The sequence below is a fragment of the Pipistrellus kuhlii genome, unplaced genomic scaffold (assembly GCF_014108245.1).
Source record: "Pipistrellus kuhlii isolate mPipKuh1 unplaced genomic scaffold, mPipKuh1.p scaffold_m20_p_7, whole genome shotgun sequence".
NCBI lineage: Eukaryota > Metazoa > Chordata > Mammalia > Chiroptera > Vespertilionidae > Pipistrellus > Pipistrellus kuhlii.
Window position 1 is genome coordinate 40,178,120 of NW_023425573.1, and position 21,886 is coordinate 40,200,005.

General features: G+C 43.5%; 1 protein-coding gene across 1 annotated transcript in view; it reads right to left on the reverse strand.

Moving 5' to 3' along the window:
- Positions 1–21,886, reverse strand: part of MYO3B (myosin IIIB) — a 331,558-nt gene that overhangs the window by 165,383 nt on the left and 144,289 nt on the right. Inside the window, exons 16-21 of the mRNA XM_036422089.2 lie at positions 15,169–15,295; positions 14,124–14,334; positions 13,049–13,196; positions 11,640–11,793; positions 10,213–10,301; positions 7,657–7,786 (exon numbers count right to left, since the gene is read on the reverse strand). Coding sequence (XP_036277982.1) covers positions 7,657–7,786; positions 10,213–10,301; positions 11,640–11,793; positions 13,049–13,196; positions 14,124–14,334; positions 15,169–15,295 — 859 coding nt within the window. The remainder of the gene's footprint in view (positions 1–7,656; positions 7,787–10,212; positions 10,302–11,639; positions 11,794–13,048; positions 13,197–14,123; positions 14,335–15,168; positions 15,296–21,886) is intronic.

A 21,886-nucleotide genomic window follows, 5' to 3' on the forward strand; every position in this document is an offset into this window, starting at 1 on the left:
CGCCCAGCCAGTGTGGCTCAGAGGCTGAGCGTTAACCTAAGAAAAAGATTAGGAGGCAGAGGAGGGGCACAGATGAATGGTGTGGTGATCAGAGTAAAGGGTCAGAAATAACCCCAGAAAGCAGAATTAGCATGGAAAAGGGCATGGCACTATGCAGCACTGTGAGCAGTTCTGGCTGTCTGTTCTGTATATAAATGAAATAGAAGACACTATCTTGTCCTCATGGAACTTACAATTTTCTCAAGAAGATAAGACTGTTGCATGAGACAACTGCACACCTCGGTTGACCAAAATACTAAGCTTCACAGCTCTGCTTGCAAATTATTGGAGATGAATATAATTAACATTTGCTATTTCCATTATTCAAATGACCCTCAGCATCATTTGCTCTACTCCTGAGACAAGAATCTGACTCTCGCCCATTCCTGGCGGGTGCTGGGAAGATTCCCCAGCCAGTGATGGCACCTTCCAGCTCCGAGGGTCACACCTGTAGAAAGCAGTGTGGTTCTTTGCTGTGCCTTGAGCATGAAGTCAGCCTCTTGAGGCATCTCAGTTCATTGGGGATAAGCAAGAAATGGTTCCACTTTTCCCTGCAACTTCCCCACTCATGCTGACACCTCCCTCTCAATGGGCACAGGAGGAAGTGGGATGATTCCAGCCCCATTTCATAGTTTCCCTGATATTTTCTGTTACTAAAGGTTATTTTTGGTTTTGAAGATTCCTTCTTATTTTTAACTTTTACTAGCATAGCAATTCAAAGTTCTTTGCCCCATTCTCCCTTTCCCTCCTGGGTGGGCTTTTGCTTTCATGACTGACAGAGTCTTCTCTCAACACCTCTGCTCTGGGCCAGCTCCTCTGGGGCAGGAAGAGGAGGAAGAAAGGGGAAAGGGCAGAGTTCTGTTTCACTGACTGGCAGAAGTGGCCAATTATCTGGCTGGTCACAGCCGTCCCTGCGAGGCCCTCATCCTGACCAAGGCCCTCAACTCTTATGTGACCTGTTATGAGCTGGACTGTACCAACCCCTCCCCCCAATTTATATGCTGAAATCCTGACACCCCAGAACTTCAGAATTTGACTTAATTTAGAGATAGAACCTTTAAAAATGTGCTTAAGTTCAAATGAAGTCCTATGAGTGGTCCCTCATCCATTATGACTTCATTGTCCTTATAAAAAGAGATTAGAACAGAGAAAATATACAAACAGATCAAGGGGCGACCATGTGAGAACACAGGTTTTCTTAAATAAATGGCTATAGACAAGCTGTGTTTAAAAATTACAGGTGAAGGGACTAGAAGAACCAAAATAATTTTTGAAAAAGAAGAATAAAGTTGGAGGAATCACACTACCTGCCTTTAGGACTTACTGTAAATGGTACAAGAGGCAGTGTAGTATGGGTTATGAGTTAGATATGTAGATCAATGAAACAGACCCACACCAATATAACCAACTGTTTTGTTGTTGTTGTTGTTGTTGTTTTGTTTGTTTGTTTTTTTTTTACAAATGTGAAAGCACGTCAATGGAAAAAGGATAGTCATTAAAATGGGCATACTTATGAAAAAATGAATCTCAACCTTGTACCCCGTACAAAAATTAACTCAAAATAAATACTAGATGTAAATGTAGAATGTAAAAGTAGCTATTGAGTGTCTATTCACACAGTTCCACGCTGACTCTGTGGGAACACCCGTGTTCTCTCTGGTCAGTCTTTGACACCCCTGCTCAAGTTTCCTTTCTCATTCTGAACGGTTCTCTCAGGAGCCCACCCCCATCTCCCACAGTATTTCCGATCAGCATCAAGAACCCCCTCCACCCAGCAGCTCGCCATGGTTTTCCATCTTGCTTCCCTCACTCTGCCTTGAGTCCTTTCCTCCCTTAATCATCTCACTTCCATTTCTCTCTCCTTTCCATGCTTAGAAACCTCATTCCTCCCAGGCTGCTCCATTTTCTCTAGCTTTTTATTCGTTTTTTTAAATCTCTTCCAAGAAGGCTTTCTTAGTTAAAATAACTTTTTTTTTTAATGTCAAATTCATGGCATTTCCATGAATTTTCTTTCTTTTTTTAAAAATATATTTTTATTGATTTTTTACAGAGAGGAAGGGAGAGATAGAGAGCCAGAAACATTGACCAGCCGCCTCCTGCACAACCCCCACCAGGGATGTGCCTGCAACCAACGTACATGCCCCTGACCGAAAGCGAACCTGGGACCTTTCAGTCCTCAGACCTATGCTCTACCGCTGAGCCAAACCAGCTTCGGCCATGAATTTTCTTTTTAAAATACGTTTTTATTGACTTTAGAGAGAGAAGGGAGAGGGCGAGACACACATCAACTGGCTGCCTCCTGCACACCCCCTACAGGGGATTGAGCCAGCAAGCGGGGAGGAGGTAACTAGAGCTGGTAACCTCTCAGTGCATGGAACAGCACTCAGTATATGGAGCCACACCAGCCAGGGCCCTTCTATTGTTACTTGTATAGACTCAGTGATCATATTGCCCACTTTATTGATTTACATGCCTGTCCAGAATTTACTTTTTTTTTTTCTCTCTTACTTTTTTAAACATTTTAGGATTTGGCACTATCTGTCCCTGACTATTCTGGCTGGGATTTTGTTTTATTCCTTGTAGAAATCTCCTATGCATAGCATCTTACCTAGAAAGATGATACACTTGTAATTATCTATTGACTGAAATACACACCCAAATTAAACCGAATGAAGTGGGCCTCTGTGCGGAGGAACAGACTCACCAGGGCCCCTGGCAGGTCTGGCTCCTTACAGCCTCCGTTTCAGGAAGAGCCGAGGACCGTCCATGTCCATGACCCTGGAACTTGGTCATTTAGCATCAGCTCATCCTGCTGAACTCATTTGCTGAACTGTCAGGATGGAGGAGCAGCCATAAATAGAAAATGAAACCTCAGAGATGGTTACTAATGGCTCCTCTTAGCTCTTAAAGCATTTAATTTGGAGATCTACAGAATCAGGAACAGACAATCAACAAGCAAGTTAGCAGTGAAGCGTTACAGTGCTTTGCAGATACAACACGGAGGCTCATCTTGCCCCCTCCACATCCAAATAAAAGGGGAGTCAGGACACAGCAGGTTTGGCTCAGTGGATGGAGCATCGTCGGCCTGCCCGCAGACTAAAGGGTCCTGGGTTTGATTCTGGCCAAGGGCACAAACTTTGGTTGTAGGCTCGGTCCCCCACATGCCGGATGCAACCAAACAATGTGTCTTTCTCACATTGATGTTTCTCTCTGTGTATCTCCCCCTCCCTTCCACACTCTCTAAAAATCAATGGGAAAATATCCTCAGGTAAAGATTAACAAACATAAATAAAAGGGGAGCCAGTGGATGTCAAGATTGAGAGACTTGGCTGTTGATTTTACTGTAAATCAAATTCCAAGGGAGAGATCTGAAGGAGCCAGTGGAGACAAAGCTCAGCTCTAGCTTCTGATGCAAAAACCAGACTTTTGGGCTCAGACGATGTTCCCTCTGGAGCTACTCTTATTTCTGATAGTTTTCCCCAAGTTCCTACAGCCTTTGAGACCCCAAATTACTCTTTGGAAGTCTGGATTCACGATTCAAAGGCAGAAAAGGGATTTTCGGGATCCTTTTGAAATCTCCTCCTCTCTTTCCGCCCCTGAGCCTTTTGAACTTTTCTCCAGTTTACTAGTAGCGAGTGGAGCATTGCCCAAACAGGAAAATATGCCATGAGACTTTGTTAGAATATCTTTCCTTTTAATGTTTTTTATACGTAGATCATTCGGTATGAGAAGTCCCAGCTGAAGGGTTAGAAAGCAGTGTTGCTGCCACATTAAATTTTCACGCATAAAAACTTCAGAGCATTTCCTATCAGTAGGAAGAATTACAAAGAAAATTTCATCACCTCTGAAGTGGCCCATCAGCAGGCCTAACGTGGTCGTACAAGAGGGGAGCTGAGAGAACCCATATTGACTGCAGCTGCCTCCACTTACCCAATCGATGCCGAGTACCTTGGAATCAAAGTGTGCCCCTCAGGCGGAGGTATGGTCCCCAGCCAGAGGCAGCTGTGTGCCAGCAGGAGTCGCTGCTGGGGGGGTGGGGGGGGGGCTGCAGAAACCTGGGAGACGCTGATGACTCCAGGACTCATGTTCTGTGCTTTCCAGTATGTAGGGATGTGCCATGTGAACAGGAAACAGGAAAACGCCAATTGCATTCCTCTCCCTGATTGTATGTCATGGTTTTACACAGACACACACAGAAGTCAATCTTCTCAACCTTTGGATTAAACCGAAGACCAACATTTCTGTTTGATACCCACTAATGTAGGGGTGGTACCTGCCCAGCAGCCCAGAGAGGAAGCTGGTTTAAAGGACAGGAATGTTAGCGCAAGGCGCTCTGCTGCCTGTGAATGGAAGCAAGGACAGCCACCGTCCAGCTAGCGGTACACTTCAGCTGGACAGGGAACCTCACGTAAAAAAAGTAGAGGCTTTGTTTTTTGTTTTTGTTTTTTAAGATTCTAAGGTATCTTATCTATATTTTGGGAAGAAAAGAATCATTGTGAAACAGACTGCACGCACAGAGACGTGTGCAAAACGTAAATGCACAGCATAATAAATGCTATAAAACCAACATCCATGCAGCCACCTCCAGGACCAGGAGCCGCCAGAGCATTGCTGACATCCCACAGGGACTGACCTCTCCTCTCAGACCCGAGGGCCCAGTGCTGGGCCTCTTCCTTAAGTTCGGGATTAACAGACTCCCAGGGTTCCCGATTTTGACCTTTTCCTTCCTCTCAGTAGTTCATCCCCTAAAAGTTTATGAAGTCATAGCCCATAATATCTATGTTCACTGAATCAGTGCTGCATTTAAGTATTTGAGGGTCTCAAGCAAGATAAAGATGACCAAGAAAATGGTTACTCATGCACTGAAAATATTAGCACATTCTTTTCCAAAACACCAGGTATGCGGGACGCTGCTTCAGCCAGAACACTGGGGGATGTACAGCCAGGTCTCCCTTCGTAAGGGGCGTGTGCCTTAAACATGCATTTGCAGTTTTCAGCAAAAGCAGCACAACCTACTCCTGTCCATTAAGGTTTTCCCACCTTCAAAGGCTGTAATATAATAAAACCAAAAAAAATATATAATATAGATGTTTTAAAATTTAGAAGCTTAATTAATGGTCTGACCTATAACATAAGATGTACAATCTCTTTAGAGCTGAGTTTTGAGGACAAATATTGTTGTAAGTAGATAAATTAATATCTAATTCTTGGCAGAAAATTAAAGTAAAAGGACGCTCCAGTGGCTCTCGGGCAAAGCCATATTATCTCTATCTCTGTATTCTCCTTTGCTGCCTAAACAGTACCTTACGACTAGGAGCTGTCCTATAAATGCTTGTTGTTCAAAGCCATTTTTACATGAATAATTTCAGAAAAAGAAAACAGAATCATGCTTATTACTTTTGATGTGTATTTGTGGCTTGTTACTTATACTCAAACTGTAGAGGAAATAAAGCTTGGGATTTCAAAAAAATATTATGTATCGAATATAATGTACAACTCAGGAGTACAAGGAAGCTTCTCAGGAAGGCACTTTTTAGTTCCCTCCAGTTGGTGTAGAGTGCAGCATTAAGGTTAAAAGACAGGAGGAAAGCTCTTTTGGAGAAAAACATAAAAAAAAGAATCTCTTTGTTCCTGCTTTTAAGTGATCAGAGCCAGTGGAAGGCAGAGCCTGACTTCTTACACAGCGCCACCTAGTGGCGGAGACTGTGAACTTTTAAAAATTTTTTGCCAGAGGTTGAAAAATTGGAAATGCCAAAGCTGAGAACAGATTTGACAAATCATTATTTATATTTATGGGACAGTGCTAATGTCAACTGGCAAGTTCCTTGGATATATTTTATTTCAAAGAATACATCTCCTATTCATAATGGCTTATCTTCTCCTCTGCAGAGTCCTCTGATGAGTCTACGCCTATGAGGAAGCACCAGCCCTGCCCACACCTGCCCATTCTCCAGAAGCTTATAATGAATCAAATCCTGACTATGCCCAAGGGAGGTCTGGAGAGGAAGCTAGAGGGCAGCCTTCTGGTGGGCGCCCTATTATTTTGTTTAAAGGAGCTTGTTTGAATAAAGGTAAGACCCTGGTTTCAACTTTTCTCCCAAGTTAAGATAAAGCAAAGGTTGTAGACCGTGGCTTTTTTCTTAACCCAGCCTTTTATTCCTCTGCACATCGCTGAAAATCAGATCTAGCAGCCACTCTCTTTTAACATGCAAAGGTCTCATGCTAGACACAGGTGCCAACGCTTCCAAGAGGGATGTGGGAGGAAAAGAGGAGGAAATTATGAACAATGATAAAGAGGTTTCTTACCCTCCATTCTTAAAAGTATACTCATATTTGTTTCCAGATATAGAAGAAGAAAAAAAAAAAAGCCCTTGAGAGGACAACTGTGGGAAGATCTGATTTTCCCAGCTAAAAGCAGCAGAATCCTAAGTAAATCAAAGGAACTTGACCCAATTAAAATTCACTTGGCAAAGATCAGCAACTTCCTGCTTCCTGGCATGAGAACTGACTAAGCAACCAAACGTAAGTTGACTGTAAGTAGGCATAAGCTGTGGATGTAGTGGATATAGGCCAGCAACGGACCAGTCCCAAGTTAGTTAGGGGAACAGAGGAGTGTGGTCGATGACTGGGGGAAAATTGGACCAGGTAACCTCCGAGAACCCCATGATTGAATGGCTTTGATTCCTACACTCCTTTCACGTGGAATCATACATGAATAGGAATAATCTTCCTAATATTCTAGGTAAACTGAGACCATGTTAGAGTATTAGCATGAATTAGTAACATATGGTTTTATAAATGCAAGAATGAAAAGAAGCAGGCAGAGAAAATGAGAAGTGTGAGAGTTCATGTTAGAGAAAGTGTGTGTGTGTGTATGTGTACATATCCTATCTAATAAAGAGGAAATATGCTAATTGACACTCACACTGTCGCAAAGATGGTGGCGCCCACAGCCAATAAGGAGGGAATATGCTAATTGACTGCCACACCCTCAGAGATGGCAGCGCCCACAGCCACAAGATGGTGGCGCCCTGCTGGGATGCCATGCGCCTGCCTCCAGCCCCCAGTTGCCCAGGGCTGCTAGAGGGCTGGCTGAGGCTTGCAATACCGACAGTGGAAGCAGCAGAGGTATGATAGGAGCATCACCTTCCCCTGATCACTGTGAGCATAAATTTTCATGCACTGAGCTTCTAGTCCTATATAATGAGAGGAATATGCTAATTATCACAGATCTCCAGGAGGGTCAGGCAGCGAACTACAAGAGGGCAGCGAAAAGCTACAGAAGGAGGCAGGACAGCAAGCCATGAGGGGGTGGGAAGGGGTAGGTAGAAGGGGGAAGGAGGAAGGCACAGGAGGGAAGGGCAGCAGGCGGAGAGCTACAGGAAGGCAGCAGAGAGCTACTGGTGCATAGATTCGTACATAGAGCTACTAGTGTATACATAAAATTAAATTGCAAAAGAAACAATCACTTCCCTTTTCTTGAACTTTGTCAGACCTTCACCCCTGCTTGAAGTTCAGAGTGAGTGCTGCAGTCCTGGCAGAACGGAGACACCAGGAAAACCCCAGCAGGGCTTGGAGAAGCATCGGTTGAGGGCTATCAGGGGAGGTTCCAAATACCTGTTTTGGTTAAAGGAATTGAGAAGAGTCGCTGAAGAAGCCTGTTTTCTGACGTTCTTAGGACTATAACCACATCGGCAGGGAGAGTGTCTCTGTTTTTCTCAAGAAACCCGGAAGCATCGTATGATACCTGCAATACGAAGAGCAAATTACAGGTTAGCCAATACCGTCTGCCACTGGTGACACCGGCGAACTGTCTGAGGTCGTCATCCATCGACCTCTGTGTAGAATTAATCTTGGCACTGCCCTGCTCTTAAATCCAGCCCACCAGATAAGGGGACATTTTGAAATTTTTGACAGACAAGTTTACCTTAACTTCTTGTTCAGGTGCTCTTTGAAGAGTCAAATCAATATCACATCAGAATAATTACTAAGACATTTTGGGCATTCTCGGGGCCATGAGGCCTGTGGGAGTGGAGTAGGATATAGAGAGGATAAATGGTGATGGGGGGGAAAAATAAAGAAAAAAAACATATTGTGCACTAACTATATGTGAAGCATCCATCCTATGGGGTAAACACTAATCTCCATTTTATCGGTGGGCAAACAGAGGCTTAGAGAGAAGCTGAAAAATCACACATTTCAAGCGGTGGGCGGGCATCCAAACCCAGGCCATTTGGTGCCAGGCTCACAACCACTATACTCTCAGTGCTTCTCAAGGTACTACTCACAGCACCTGTGATTGCTCAAGGACGCTGAGCAGTTCTCAGTTCTCAGGAAGAGGGGATCCAAGTCAGAGAAACGTTAAGGAACGCTCCAGAGAAATGTTAGAGACAAATGAATTCCGGAAAGGACACCACCCAGAAAGAAAAGGACCCTTTTCTCACTTCACATCAAGAAGAAGGTGAAAGGGAGGAGGGAACGGGGTGGGCAAGAAAAAGGTGGAGAAGGACAGAGAGATGGAAAGCGAGGCGTGAGGAAGAGGACAGGATGGGAAGCAGACATGAATGGGAGGGGGAAGATCAGGGCAGATGTGGGTATCTCAGACGTGAAGGACATTAATAAGCAGACATCAATGCAAAGGTAAATTAAGTATTTAAGAGCAAAAACTGGATTACAATTGCTACCAAAGATCCAAAATAGATACCATCATGTACTGTGTAGAGAGAAAAACAATCCTTTTTGCTTGTGAAGGGGTTCAGGACAAGTCACCCCAAAATATGCCCCTCTGACACGAAGAGTATTTTGAGCTAAAAGCAATCAAAACCCAGAAGAATCAGGAAAAACTCTCTACCTCCCTCTCAACTGCCTAAATTTACACTGGAAGGGGCCTGTCCCGGAAGAGAGCTAGTGCCAGACATTTTTACCCAAGCAACCGACCAGCATAACAGGGCAAACTTTGGTTTTCCAAACACCTCCTCTGCCTTCCTTGAATGACCTCCCTTCCCTTTGTACAGATAGACCCCTACTCCTTTCCTTAGCTCAGGATGCTATATAAGCTGCAGCTGCCTGGCTGTCCTTTGGGCCTTCTATTCTTTTGGGACTCTGTAACTAAATTTGTTTCACAGGGGTAGGGAACATCTGGCCCGTGGGCCATATAAGGCCCGAGAAATCATTCGGTCTGGACCTCCCAAGGTATGAGGGGTGAGTTAATTCAATGTTTGACCAAATATAGCGGGCTAATTTTTAGGTTGATGATTTTGTATGGTCCACGAATAATGTTATAAATATCCCAATGGTGCTTAGCAGAAAAAAGGTTCCCCACCCCTGTGTTAATGTACCTTATACCAATTTAATCAAAGAACCCAGAAGGGAAAAAGAGAAAGGTTATCTTCCCTTTCACTTGTACTAGATTGCCTTTCAACCAGCCTTCATTCAGGCAAAATTTATTTTAATGTCATATATGAATTTGAGAAATTATTTCAATAAACCTCAAATCAACAAAATAATCCAAAATGCCCTTTATTGGAGTCCTACCTATTTTCTGGGCCCAGGCTCTCAGGAGACCCTCACCAGAACCAATTAGCCATATACCACCAGTTCTTTTGAGGGAACTTGGGCAATGAGTTATTGGCTATGGGACTAGAGAATTTCCTGAATTAGTCTCTCAACCACTTCAGGAACTTGAAATTGAGACTGTAGTAAAATGTATGAAAAGTAGAAATTTTGTTTAATGTTGTGAAAGCTTAACATCTGGATGACGCAGTGAATTTTCCCCCCTTTTCATCTAGACATTTTGGGTGCCCTGTGGCCATACACTTCAAGTGCTACACCTGGATCCCCCCTGTGATACTAACCTTCCTCTGTTACCGACACGTCTCCCAATGACCCCTGAATGTGAACATTCACCACCAAACACTAGAACATGTTTTCTCTCTGAAGAGCTGTCACTTCTAGGCCGAACCCCCGGGGTGAGAAGCAGATGGCAGCTGGCCGGCCACCCCGGTGAGAAATTGCTTGCCTGCCAGGGGAAACTTTCAGCGATTGGCACCGCTGAGAAAGCTTGGGCTCTGTGACTAGGTGTTCGGGAAGAGATAAAAGGAGACAGAAGTCTGCAAGCAATTTTGGGGTAACATGGACACTTTCCCCTTGTCAATTTCAGGATGAATAACTCACCTTTCCGGCGTAGTGCTGAATGCCAAAGCTCAGCTCCACTCCCTTGGGCCTCCAGAAGTATGTGCAGCGTAGATTATCTTCAAATTTATCTGTGGATTTTCATGTTTAAAAGTTAGAGCGTGAATTGTTTCCTCTGTCAAGCAAAAACATGCTCCTTGCATGAGTGACCCAGAACAAGGGATTTCAGAGGAGCCGGATATTAACCTTATATTGTTGTTAATGTCAATCCTCACCCGAGGACATTCTCTCCATTGATTTTCAGAGTGCAAAGGAAGGCGAGAGACAGAGAGAAACATCAGTGGGAGAGAGATATATCTATTAGTTGCCTCCCACATGCACCCGACAGGGCTGGGAATTGAGCCTGCAACTTAGGCACACGCCCCTGACTGGAATTGAACCTGTGACCCTTCAGTGCACAGGCCAATGCTCTAACCACTGAACAAACGGGCCAGGGCTTCACGTTGTCTTTGGTGTCAGGCCACACTCTGAGCACTCGTGTTCTGCTCTGAGAGCTCCTAGCATGCAGCACGGACAGTGATGACACCAGAACTCCGGCCAATTAATTCCAGAACCATGAAGCGATCCCATGGAAGGCAAACACTCATCCTGGCAACTTGTGACAGTTTTATAGATAAAATGAAGCCAACAAGGGTGACAATTTCAACTCCTAGAGGCAAATCTTGCCACAAACCAATTTTCCATCTGGGGAAAAGACCTGAAACGTTGTTCTCCCTCGAGGATCACTTCTGCTGTTGCTGTGACTGAGAGCCAACTCTGTGAGAGGAATGGTGTGAAGTACTAAAGAGATACGAGGATTCGAGCTTTGCTACCTCACGCATCTCACAGTCTAAGCGAGGGCCAGGATGGTGTGCAACACCGAGGATCTGAGGAGAGGAAGGAGACCAAGAGGAACAGGGCTAGGAGGGCCTTGAATGCCGGGAGGAGGTGTTTTATTGTCATGCCACAGAGAACAGCTGCCTACCAAGGGTGGCTTTAACAGACTAATGTAGCTAGGAAGTGCAGGATAGAGGGGAGAGTAGAAGCCTAGATGCCAAGAGACCAAAAGGGGCCTCTATACAAACTTGGCCTAAAGGAGGAGGGGCGTCCAGGTGGGGATATGAGAGCAGGGGAAGAAAAGGAGGGGAAGAAGTATTGCTTGTAGGAAACGAGGGAAAGGAAGGTATAAAAACGATGTTGACATAGGGCCATGGCATTTCCGTTTGCAGAAATAGGATAGTGAGGAGGGTTGAGAGATTTAAGATGAATATTCTAACAGGACATTTGCTGAACATTTCAATTCCCTAAAAGCACTTTCACAACTCACCAGGTGGCTAAAATACACAGGATAGGCCCATTAGGCCACACTCATTGGATGACATGAGCCAGGCTCTCTTCTGAGTGTGTGTCCCTTTCCAAAAGGTACCTACCGACCAGGGTCTGATCCGTGGCCTGGGGAAACCGACTTTCCTCATCCAAAAGCGCCAGCAGTCCCAGGGGTTTCTGGAGGAACATGTCCAGGAGTGGCCGGTTGTCCTCATACTCCACAGGAGCAGCGTCAAGGCCCTCGTTCTGGTATTCCATCTGGAGGGAAACCGAGTGTGAATGTCTCCAGCCCCGACTGGCGGAGGCACCGCCAGGCTGCCCTAGCATGGCCTTCCTACGTCCTGCAACGCTGAGCACACGTGGAAAACAGGGTGTGTTTATGCTGGTAAAGGGCCCTTCGGCATATAACACTGTTAAAGCTTTGGTGTAAGCCTGACCTACAGGTGGCCTGTGGCAGGCAGCTAAAGCGGGCAAAAGAAGAGACGGCTCTCTGTCTCCCAGACAATGATTTGGTAACATAATTTAGAAATTCTTTTGGAAAAGAAGTTGAATTAAAAAAAAAAAAAATTTCTGTGTGACAAGTATGGTTTAAACCGAGTAGAAAGTAGACTTCTATTTTGCAAAGCATTCTGCAAGGGGATCATCTGGGACTGAAAAACTAGAGAAAGTCCAGATTTCCCTGGGAAATAAATGCATGTGACCTGAACTGAAACAAAATCAAATTTTGTGCGGGGGGCAGGGGGGGGATGGGGGGAGAGGCAGATTAAGAGGAGTGAGCAGTGTAGTATGGATTTATCCACCTCCAATGATAAAACCTATGTTGGCATTTTTACTCCACGTCTCTGTTTCTCTGATCATATTATAGTTTGTGTCTCTCCACTTCTTCGTTAAAACAAGGGATTTGGTCAGAATGTCTCATTATTGCAACTATTTGATACAGGAGAGTCTTGGGGTTGGGGTGGAAGAGAAGGGTCCAACTAGCTCCACACCCTGTTTTATTTGTCATTAAACTCATTGGGGAGAGACTTGCATTTCAGAAAACCTATCCTCCTCTTCCCCTGAGACAGCCATCAGTTCCAGGAGGATCTGGTGAGCTGGAGATGTGGGATGGCGCCAGCCTGAGAGTTAAGAACATTAAGAACCTGTGTTCTGAATTTAAGATTGTCCCATGTCATTTTGGACATGATCACAGATAATTTTAGCTAAATGAAGCAGAAGAAAATCCAGCATTTGGGGCAATACACACGAAACCATTGGGAAGCCACATTTCAATGATTGGCTTGGCACCAGCTCCACCCAAGGGAGGAAATGTACCTTCCCACAAAAATCAAGACTTCTTTGTTTTTCAGGCTGAACGTAGACCATTGATTTATTTTCACAGGATGGCCTCACCGGTGGTTTTTCCCCTTAGAGCCCTTCACCTGTTAGCCTAACAGGGTTTCTGATTCAAACTGTGGGCAACTTGGAGACACCTTCCCCGGGCAGGCTTCCTGAGTTCAGAGCTCACTATTACCTGCTCAAGAGCAAAAACGTGCTGATTGAAGTAGTACTGGATTTGCTCATTGGCGATGTTTATGCAGAGCTGCTCAAAAGAATTTCTCCGGAAGTCCTCAAATCCAAAAATATCCAATATCCCCACATTCATACCGCCATCTGCACTACTGCATGAGAGAGAATACAACCTTTTAGGGAAGAAACATTCATCTCAGAGGACAGTGAGACTGTATGTATGTGCCCACGTATTCATCAATCCATGTACCCTCTCACGGAAAGTAGAATTCTGCCACCTCTAAGAAATGAATAGTTCGTGTCTTAAACCATGTGTTCCTCTAGTCTTTCAACAGTATTTCCAACTTGTTTAAAGCAGTAGGAGCTCCAGATAGAAAGAGATGAAAGAGGAACCACTCCAAATGGGTGGGAGCTGTACTCTCATTCTTTCACCTCCCCACCCACAATCTAGGGAGTAGTGGTGATAATGTAAGATCCTGTGCTTTAAGACTTTTCATGAAATGTCTCAGTTGATTCTAATAATGAGAAGATTATTATCCTAATTTTACAGATGAGAAAACCGCCACTTAGAACATGTAGCTGATCAAGCTGTAGAACTTGGATGCCAATCCTGTTTGTCAAGTTCCAAGCCAAGTCTGTTCTCTTCAACACTACACTGTACTGGCTCTGTCAGTCATCTGTCTTCCAGGTATCACTACTTGGCCCTCCTGGACTCCAGTGCATTTATTTTTATTTTTATTTATTTATTTCAGAGAGGAAGGGAGAAGGAGAAATAGAAACATCAATGATGAGACACAATCACTGGTCGGCTGCCTCCTGCACTCCCCCTGCTGGGGATCGAGCCCACAATCAGGCATGTGCCCTTGGCTGGAATCAAACCTGGGACCCCTCAGTCCACAGGCTAACGCTCTATTCGCTGAACAAAGCCAGCTAGGGCCCCAATGCATTTTTTTAAAAAGAAGACCTAAGAGCTTCGCTTAAAGAAAGCCCGAGAGGACCAAATGTTTTGTCCTGCAAACTGTGAGGCACCGGGGTTGCTGACAGCTCTCGCGAGGCCTCTGCTCCCTGGCGGGACTTGCCATATGTTTTTCTCTGGCTGCAGGAGAGTATTGATACGATTTACAATCCAGCTGAAGAGCCTCCCGTACAAGGCTTTAGACATGGCATCGCGGACGTCTGAGGCCCTGTCAACAGTGTTGGCGCGGATGATGGTCTCTCCTCGGGTGACCACACAACGGGAAGTGAGGGCCTCCTGGAGCTCTTCGGGGCGGATGCAGAGGACAGAGGCAGCTGTAACAAAGGGTAAGGCTGACACTGGAGAATGAATCCATCCATTCATCCATCCATCCATCCATTCATTTATTCAATCTATCCATCCATTCTATCTATTCATTCATTCAGCCAGCATTTGTTCAACATCTACTCTATCCTTGGCACTGCAAAGTCCAAGATAAGCAAGCCAGGCCCCTAACCCTAAGGAGCATCCTGATGACCCTGTATCTCCCAAACTGTTCTGAAAGCTCTGCACAGGTGTTAGATTTAAAAAAGTGGAAGGAAGTAGCTTTGGTCAGGTAAGTTGGAGCAATTTCTGGAGACTATACTATCCGCTTAGAGAGTCACAACACAAATTAGTCTTTTACAGGCCATAAAAAGTGCTTTATTTTTAACACAAAAGGTGTTCATTTGGTTTAAATGAGGTTTTTGTAAACTCAGGATTCTCATTCTTCGCGTCACCATTACTACTTGTAAAACAAACAATCAAACAAACAAACAAATAATCCAATTAGGTGCCTGCTTTCTCCCCTGCTGATATTGATTTAATGGATTTAAAGTGGGGTCTAACCTCTCATATTATTTTCAAAAAGTTATTGATGATTTTCAAAAGCTGCCAGTGTTGAGAACCACTGCCCAAAGTTACTTGCCGTGAAATTCTTTTCTGCAGAACACCTATTTGCAGCTCACATTCTACAAGATATCTTTCAGGAAACACTGGTTAGTGAAAACACTCAGAGCTAGCAGAAGAATCAGCAACAGCTGCACTATCTCCTATAGAGACTTTAAAAACTACCAACGTGAAAGAAAGATGTACTTTGGCAACACAGTGCACAGGCATCAAATAATTACCATTTTTCAAAGCTTCAGCATTAGGCACCTCACTTTTATCAGTCTGATGTTGAGAAGAAATAGCCGCAAATTCAATGTTTCCAATATTCAAAATCCCAGCCAAAATTCTGTACACTGAATGCACCTCCTGAAAAAAAGACAACAGGAACCATGTTTGAAGGTGATTACCAATGAAACCAAGGAAGCACCAGCACTGTGGTAGAAACTGCCAAAATCCATCCTTTCCCTTTTCCTAGCACACAAAACAAATTTTTTAATGGCCTTTAAAGTTTGCTTTTATTTTATTTTTCCCCCCTACAGGTCCTTGAGTCCCGAATTCATTCCTCTAAGAAGAACAAATCCTCTGAAATTTCAAATAGAAAGAAAAGATATGATAGAAAGGAGGAAAGTGCTCCACATCCCAGAGTTCTATGTGACTTATTTTTCTTCTGTATGTTATTGTTACATAACACCACATGGGCATCCTTGTGCACGTTTCTGTGCATGTATCAAATTTATTTTTTAATGTTTATTATTTTATTGTGAGAGTATTACAGTCTTTTTCCCCTTAATGCCCACTCCGCATGGTTCCTGCTCTGCCCTTCACCACCCTATTATCTGTGTTCATAGGTAATGCATATATACATATAAGATCTTTGTTAAATCTCTTCTCACTCTCCACACCCCCTTCTTGCCTCTGAGAATCATCTGTTCCATTTCCATGCCTCCAATTCTATTTTATTCACCAGTTTATTCTGTTCTTTAGATTTCTTATTTATTTTGATTTTTATATTCAACTAGAGGCCTACTGCATAAAAATTCATGCACTGCATGGGAGGTCCCTCACACTGGCCTGCCCCCTCTCACAGTCTGGGAGCCCTCAGGGATGGGAGGCAACCAGGCAATCAGGGGAAGGCGATGCCCTCATCACACCTCTGCTGCTGCCACTGCCAGCAGTGCAAGCCTTGGCTGGCCCTGGTTATCTGAGCCCCAGGTGACCCTGGCAGCTGGGCAGCTGACATCTGAGGCTTGCCTGTGCCTCAGGCCAGCTCTGGGTGGATGGGGGGCTAAGGAGACTGGGGGACTTCGGAGGCAGGCACGCAGAGCAGCCGGACCTGCCTGGGTGTGGGCCCCCACTCGCCTGCTGCCTCAGCAGGGCTAAGAGGACTGGGCACTGCCATCTTGTGGCTGTGGGCACCTCCATCTTTGAGGGCATGGCAGTCAATTAGCATATTCCCTCTTTATTAGTTAGTATTGTTGATAGATATGTATTTATTGCCATTTTATTGTTCATTTTAAAAATATTTTTCTTCTTCCACTTCTTCTTAAAGAGTACCCCTCAACATTTCACATATAATACTGGTTTAATAAAAATGAACTCCTTTAGCTTTTTTCTATTTTTTTTTTTATCTGTGAAGCACTTTATCTGACCTTTAAGTCTAAATGGTACAGTAATCTTGGTTGTAGGTCCTTACTATTCATCACTTTGAATATTTCTTGTCACTCTCTTCTGACCTGCATAATTTCTGTTGAGAAATCAGCTGACAGTCATATAGGCATTCCCTTGTAGGTAACTAATTGCTTTTCTCTTGCTGCTTTTATGATTCTTTGTCATTAGCCCTTGACATTTTAATTATGATGTGTCTTGGTGTGGGCCTCTTTAGGTTCCTCTTGTTTGAGGATTTTCTGTGCTGCCTTGACTTGTAAGTCTATTTCTTTCACCAGGTAGGGGAAGTTTTCTGTTATTATTTCTTCAAATAGTTTTCAATATATTGCTCTTTCTCTTCTCCTTCTGGGACACTCATAATTCAAATGTTGGCATGAAGTTATCCCAGTGGCTCCTTACATTACTTTCAGATTTTTGGGTTCTTTTTTCTTTTTGCTTTTCTGATTTGATGTTTTTTGCTTCCTCATATTTCAAATTGTTGATTTGATTCTTGGGATCCCTACTGTTGAATCCCTGTATATTATTCTTTATTTCAGTTAATATATGATTTATTTCTGACTGGTCCTTTTCCATGACTTTGGCATTTTCACTAAAATCCTTAAAATTTTCACTAAGTCCCTTGAAGGTCTTATGAATATAATTGAAAACTTTACAACTGTGGTTTTGAACTCTATGTCCAGTAGTCTGCTTTCTTTCATTTCTTTTCATTTGTGACATGTTTCTTTGTCTCCATTTTTTGGCTGCTTCCCTGTGTTTCCTTGAGTTGTGTAGAGTGGCCTTGAGTTGGTAGAGTGGCCTTGCATAGTAGGTGTCCTATAGGTCCAGTGGCTCAGAACTCCCCAGTCAACTGAGCTAGGAACTCTAGGTGTACCCCTTTGTGGGCTGTGATCAGTCTTGTTGTAGTTCAGACTTTATTGCTGTCAGTGTCACTGGAGGAATTAACCTCCATGCCAATTGACTGTGAGGACTAGCTGGGACTACAGTGGGAGAGTTGCTGTGCAGGAAACACTCCTATGGAGCAGGACTTGCTTCAATAGGATTTTGGTGCTGAGTCTTCCCTTTGTATGTGTGGTTTGTGGATGTGTAGAATTGTAATCTGGTATCGTCTGTAGCTGTCCATCAGGTGCACTGGCTCTTTGGTCTCCAGGGAGGTGCAAAGTCAGCCACTGCCTGGGGCCACCCAGTAGGAGCTACAGAGAGATCTGCAGATCCTTCCTATTTGTATTGGGTTTGGAAGTGAGGTCCAGCTGTGAAGCAAGGCAGGCTGGTGCTGGTGCCAGGTTTGAGGCCTTTTATTGATAGGTTTGAGGCATATTGACACCAGCCTTGGTTTGAGAGACTTTAGCAAAATCTGAAGCCTAAACCAGAATAGGCCATTTATATGGAAAAGCTGCAGCAAATAGCTTGGGTGAGGCTACAAATTGGATGGGGCAGGGTCTCATCAAATCACCAGGGCAGAGCAGGCAGTGTACTCCAAGTTGTGGGGACTCAGATATGGTTGTCAGTCAGTCCTGGGTTGGGGAGGTCTTGGCATAGGAACAATGACCCCTGCAAGCACCTCCTGAGCACTTCCATCTGATAGAAAGCCACCTCTAGTTCCTGCTCTGATGCCAGACAACCCAGTTCCTCCCCTTATGTGTCTGGATCCCCCAATGCCTCCTGGTACTGGAGCTCAGAGGAAGGGAGTCTGAGTAAGTTCATGCCTGACCCTTTAAGAGGGACACCTGGGTCTCTGGTACCCTCCATGTCCCCCAGCCTCATTTCCCATTGGTTTTTATAGCCCAAAGTTACGGGGACTTCTCTTCCCGGCTCTGGGACCCTGAGTGGGGGGTCTGGTGTGGAGCTTGGACTCCTTGTTCCTCATAGCAGTCTGTAGGGACTGTCTCCCTCTGGATTAAAAAATCAGCCCACATGGGTGCTAGACCAGCCCATTCCACATCTCCACTCTCCTACCAATCTCAACGTGCTTTCTTCTTTACTTCTCTAGTTGTGGGACTTCCATTCAGCCAGCTTTCAGATAGTTCTGAATGATGGTTGTCTTGTGTTTCATCTACAAACAAATTTCTTAACCTTCCTTGCAGTTAACTATGGCTGTGTAATTAAATTCTTAACAAAGGAGCAAGTGCAATGATGTGGGCCACTTTTGAGACTGGTCTTACGGAAGCCAACATTTAGTCAACATTACTCCTCCTTCCTTTCTTTCCCATTATTGTTGGCAGGAACTCCCAACAACCCAGCTTCAACCAAGTCTTGAATTAGGATGCTTGAGACCAATGATTGCATGAAATGAAGTTGTCCTGCAATTTGAACCTCGTACCTTGGAAGGCTATGAGAGAGAACTGACCTTCTTTGTTCTTTAAGCCACTTTTATCCATTTATCCTAACTAATACCAGCTTCCAAGTTCAGGTATGGTTATTTCTTCAAAATAAAAGGGGAAATGTTTCCTTAACCTTTTTTTGAATATAGCTCTTACGAAACAGTTGGCAGGGCATTAATGGTTCGCTAGAACATTTTGAAGTTAAATGATGGAGTATTTAGTTATGAATGAGGTTAGGAATTATTTTGAAAGACTCAATAGATCTGTGCTATGGTGATTAATAAGAAGTATACAGTATTTGGTCTTCAGACTGGTTTCTGGCACAAGAGCTTGGAAAAACCTTGGAATTTTTCTGAGTGATAAGGCTGAGAGGCATGTCCTTTGTTATTCATAATATGTTCCTTCCAACCTGAGTCCATCCTAATGTGCTTGGAGGATGGAATCTAGTTTCCAGAGGAAAAAAAGTTCTAACCCTGTGATGAAAAGGTTAGAACTTTTAGCCAAACCCTGGACCTCCAGGGGGAAGTAAGAAGGGCTGGAGATTGAGTTAATCACCAGCAGCAAGGATTTAACCAGTCATGCCTATGACCTCCACTAACCCCCCCTCACTGATAAGGTTCAGAGCATTTACAGTTCAATGAACACATCAGAGGGGTGAGAGGAAGTGGCGCTCCCTCTCCCCATACCTGGAGCTTTGTATCTCTTCCAGTAGGCCGTTCCCGAGTTGTGCCCTTTATAACAATAAATAAATAGTAATGGTAAGTAAACTGTTTTTCCTGAGTTCTGTGAATCCTTCTAGCAAATTATTGAGCCTGAGGAGAGCGGTCTTGGAACTCCCAATTTATAGCCTATCAGTCAGAGATTTAAAAAATCTTTGGGGTTTGCAATTGGTTTTTGAAGTTGGGGCAATCATGTGGGACTGAGCCCCTAATGTATGGGATAGACAGCATCAGAGTTCAATTGAATTGTAGGAGAATTGGTTGGTGTGGGGGAAAACTGCACATATTTGGTTTCACAAGTGTTATAAAAACAGTTCAGATGATCTTCAGTTCTATTTTTATATTGAAGTTGGATACATAAGTAGCATTAATAGTAAAAATAATATATATTTGTTTATTTAAACATTTGCATTCCTATAGTGAGAGAATAAAATACATAGCCAGGAAATTTCTGCATCTTATGCTTCTAGATAGAGAAAAGTACTTTCACCAAAAATACTCTGCTGGGGAACTTGATTTATTACCATGCAAATTGAGAGAAACTGTCATCAAACCATTGGTAAAGCATTGTCCCCAACTGAGCCTTCCTGTAAACATTACTCGGTAAAGCCAAAACACTGAATACAGACTGTATAGTGACATCTGCTGGATACCTGGTAATGCTTCAAAGACAAATGAGGATTTTAAACTAGGTTCTACTATAGCTAAATATTGTTCTTTAAACTTCTAAATCAAATGTAAGATGTCATGTTTCTGACTCCTCCAAGGACCACTATTTTAATCACGCAATTTAAGAGTGGCTAAAGGGAACACCTACCAAATGAGTTTTCTGAGACTAGCCTGGATTTAACATGACAGAACCTCATTACCTTCATCAATACAGTGTGAGGTTTACAGAATGCAACCAGTGAGCCACTTCTTAGAGAGGCAGATCCCAGAGAGTAAGAGAGAGCAGTGGGTTCTGTCTGTTATTTCTATGTCCAGTTATCTCAAAATGTATTTCTTCTAATACACACACAAACACACATCATGTATGACAGTACAAGCCATGAAACCTCCCAACTAGTGGTGCCTAGGCATTGGAGTGATCACCGCCAAAAGAAATGGTGGTTTTCGCCACATCACTTCTCTAGCAACATCATCTTCTGCACAATGCTCACACATGTTCTCTTTTAAAGAGGGAAATTATCTCTGACCTTCAGCAATATCTCTGGCGTTCAAATACTATGTGAATGACTGAAGTCTCCTTCCTCAGAGAGAGAACCCGAGAAGGAATATCAAAATCCACCTAATTAATGAGCTCTTAGCATGAAGAGGCTCCTATGCTACACATTCACGCTATTCCACTTGACTCCTTTAATCTCATTCTTGGGTTAGTTCTTCCTTTCTAGCCTAGGGACCTATATCAACTCTTATGTTCTAATCATGGAAGAGTTCAATCAGTAGTATGCCCATCTGTGGGATTTATTCCTCTTCAATTCTTCTTAACCAGATGTCTCCTCTCTTCCTCCCACAGCCACCTGGGGAGGATTTTCCCCCTTCCTTGCCTTGCTCCTTTCCTCTTGGCTCATCTCCAGCTAGGGAGCCTTTCCTGGCAAACCTGCCTTTCCTACAGAATGTTGCTATGGTGTCTTATCTCTCTCTCTCTCTTTTTTTTTTTTTTTTTTTTTTTTTTTTTTTTTTTTTTACCAGTTTTCAATGTTCTGTATGAAAATGCCTCTCTCAGGACAGAAAAAAATATCAAGAAGATTAACAACTCCTCCAGCTGGTTTTCCCAATTCATTGCTGATAAGTATGAGTTCAGTTTCACCACCGACTAACAAAAGTGGAGAAGAGCATTTTTCCACAAAGCCCCATGCAGGGTGTATGTTTGCTGCCTTTCCTTTTTTTTTTTTTTTTTCTTTCTCTCTCAGAATATACTCCTTTCCCAACTCATAATTGATTTTGAAGGGAAAAGAAATTTTCCCTAATCTCAAAGCCATCTAACTTTCATTAAGGGATCTGCAATAACTATCCAATCTTGACCATCACATATATAATCTTCTAAAAGATTTTCATGTAGTATTAAATATGAACATACCTACAACTCTAATATGTTATAATCCACATACCAGCAAGATAAACATAATAAAGGGTGAGGTAAAATTAAGTTTACAGCTGTTCGTATGAAAAATAACACAATTAATAATAATACAAGAATAAACTCTGTTTTGCATACTCACAACTGCAAACCTACTTTTGCGCCATCCTGTACT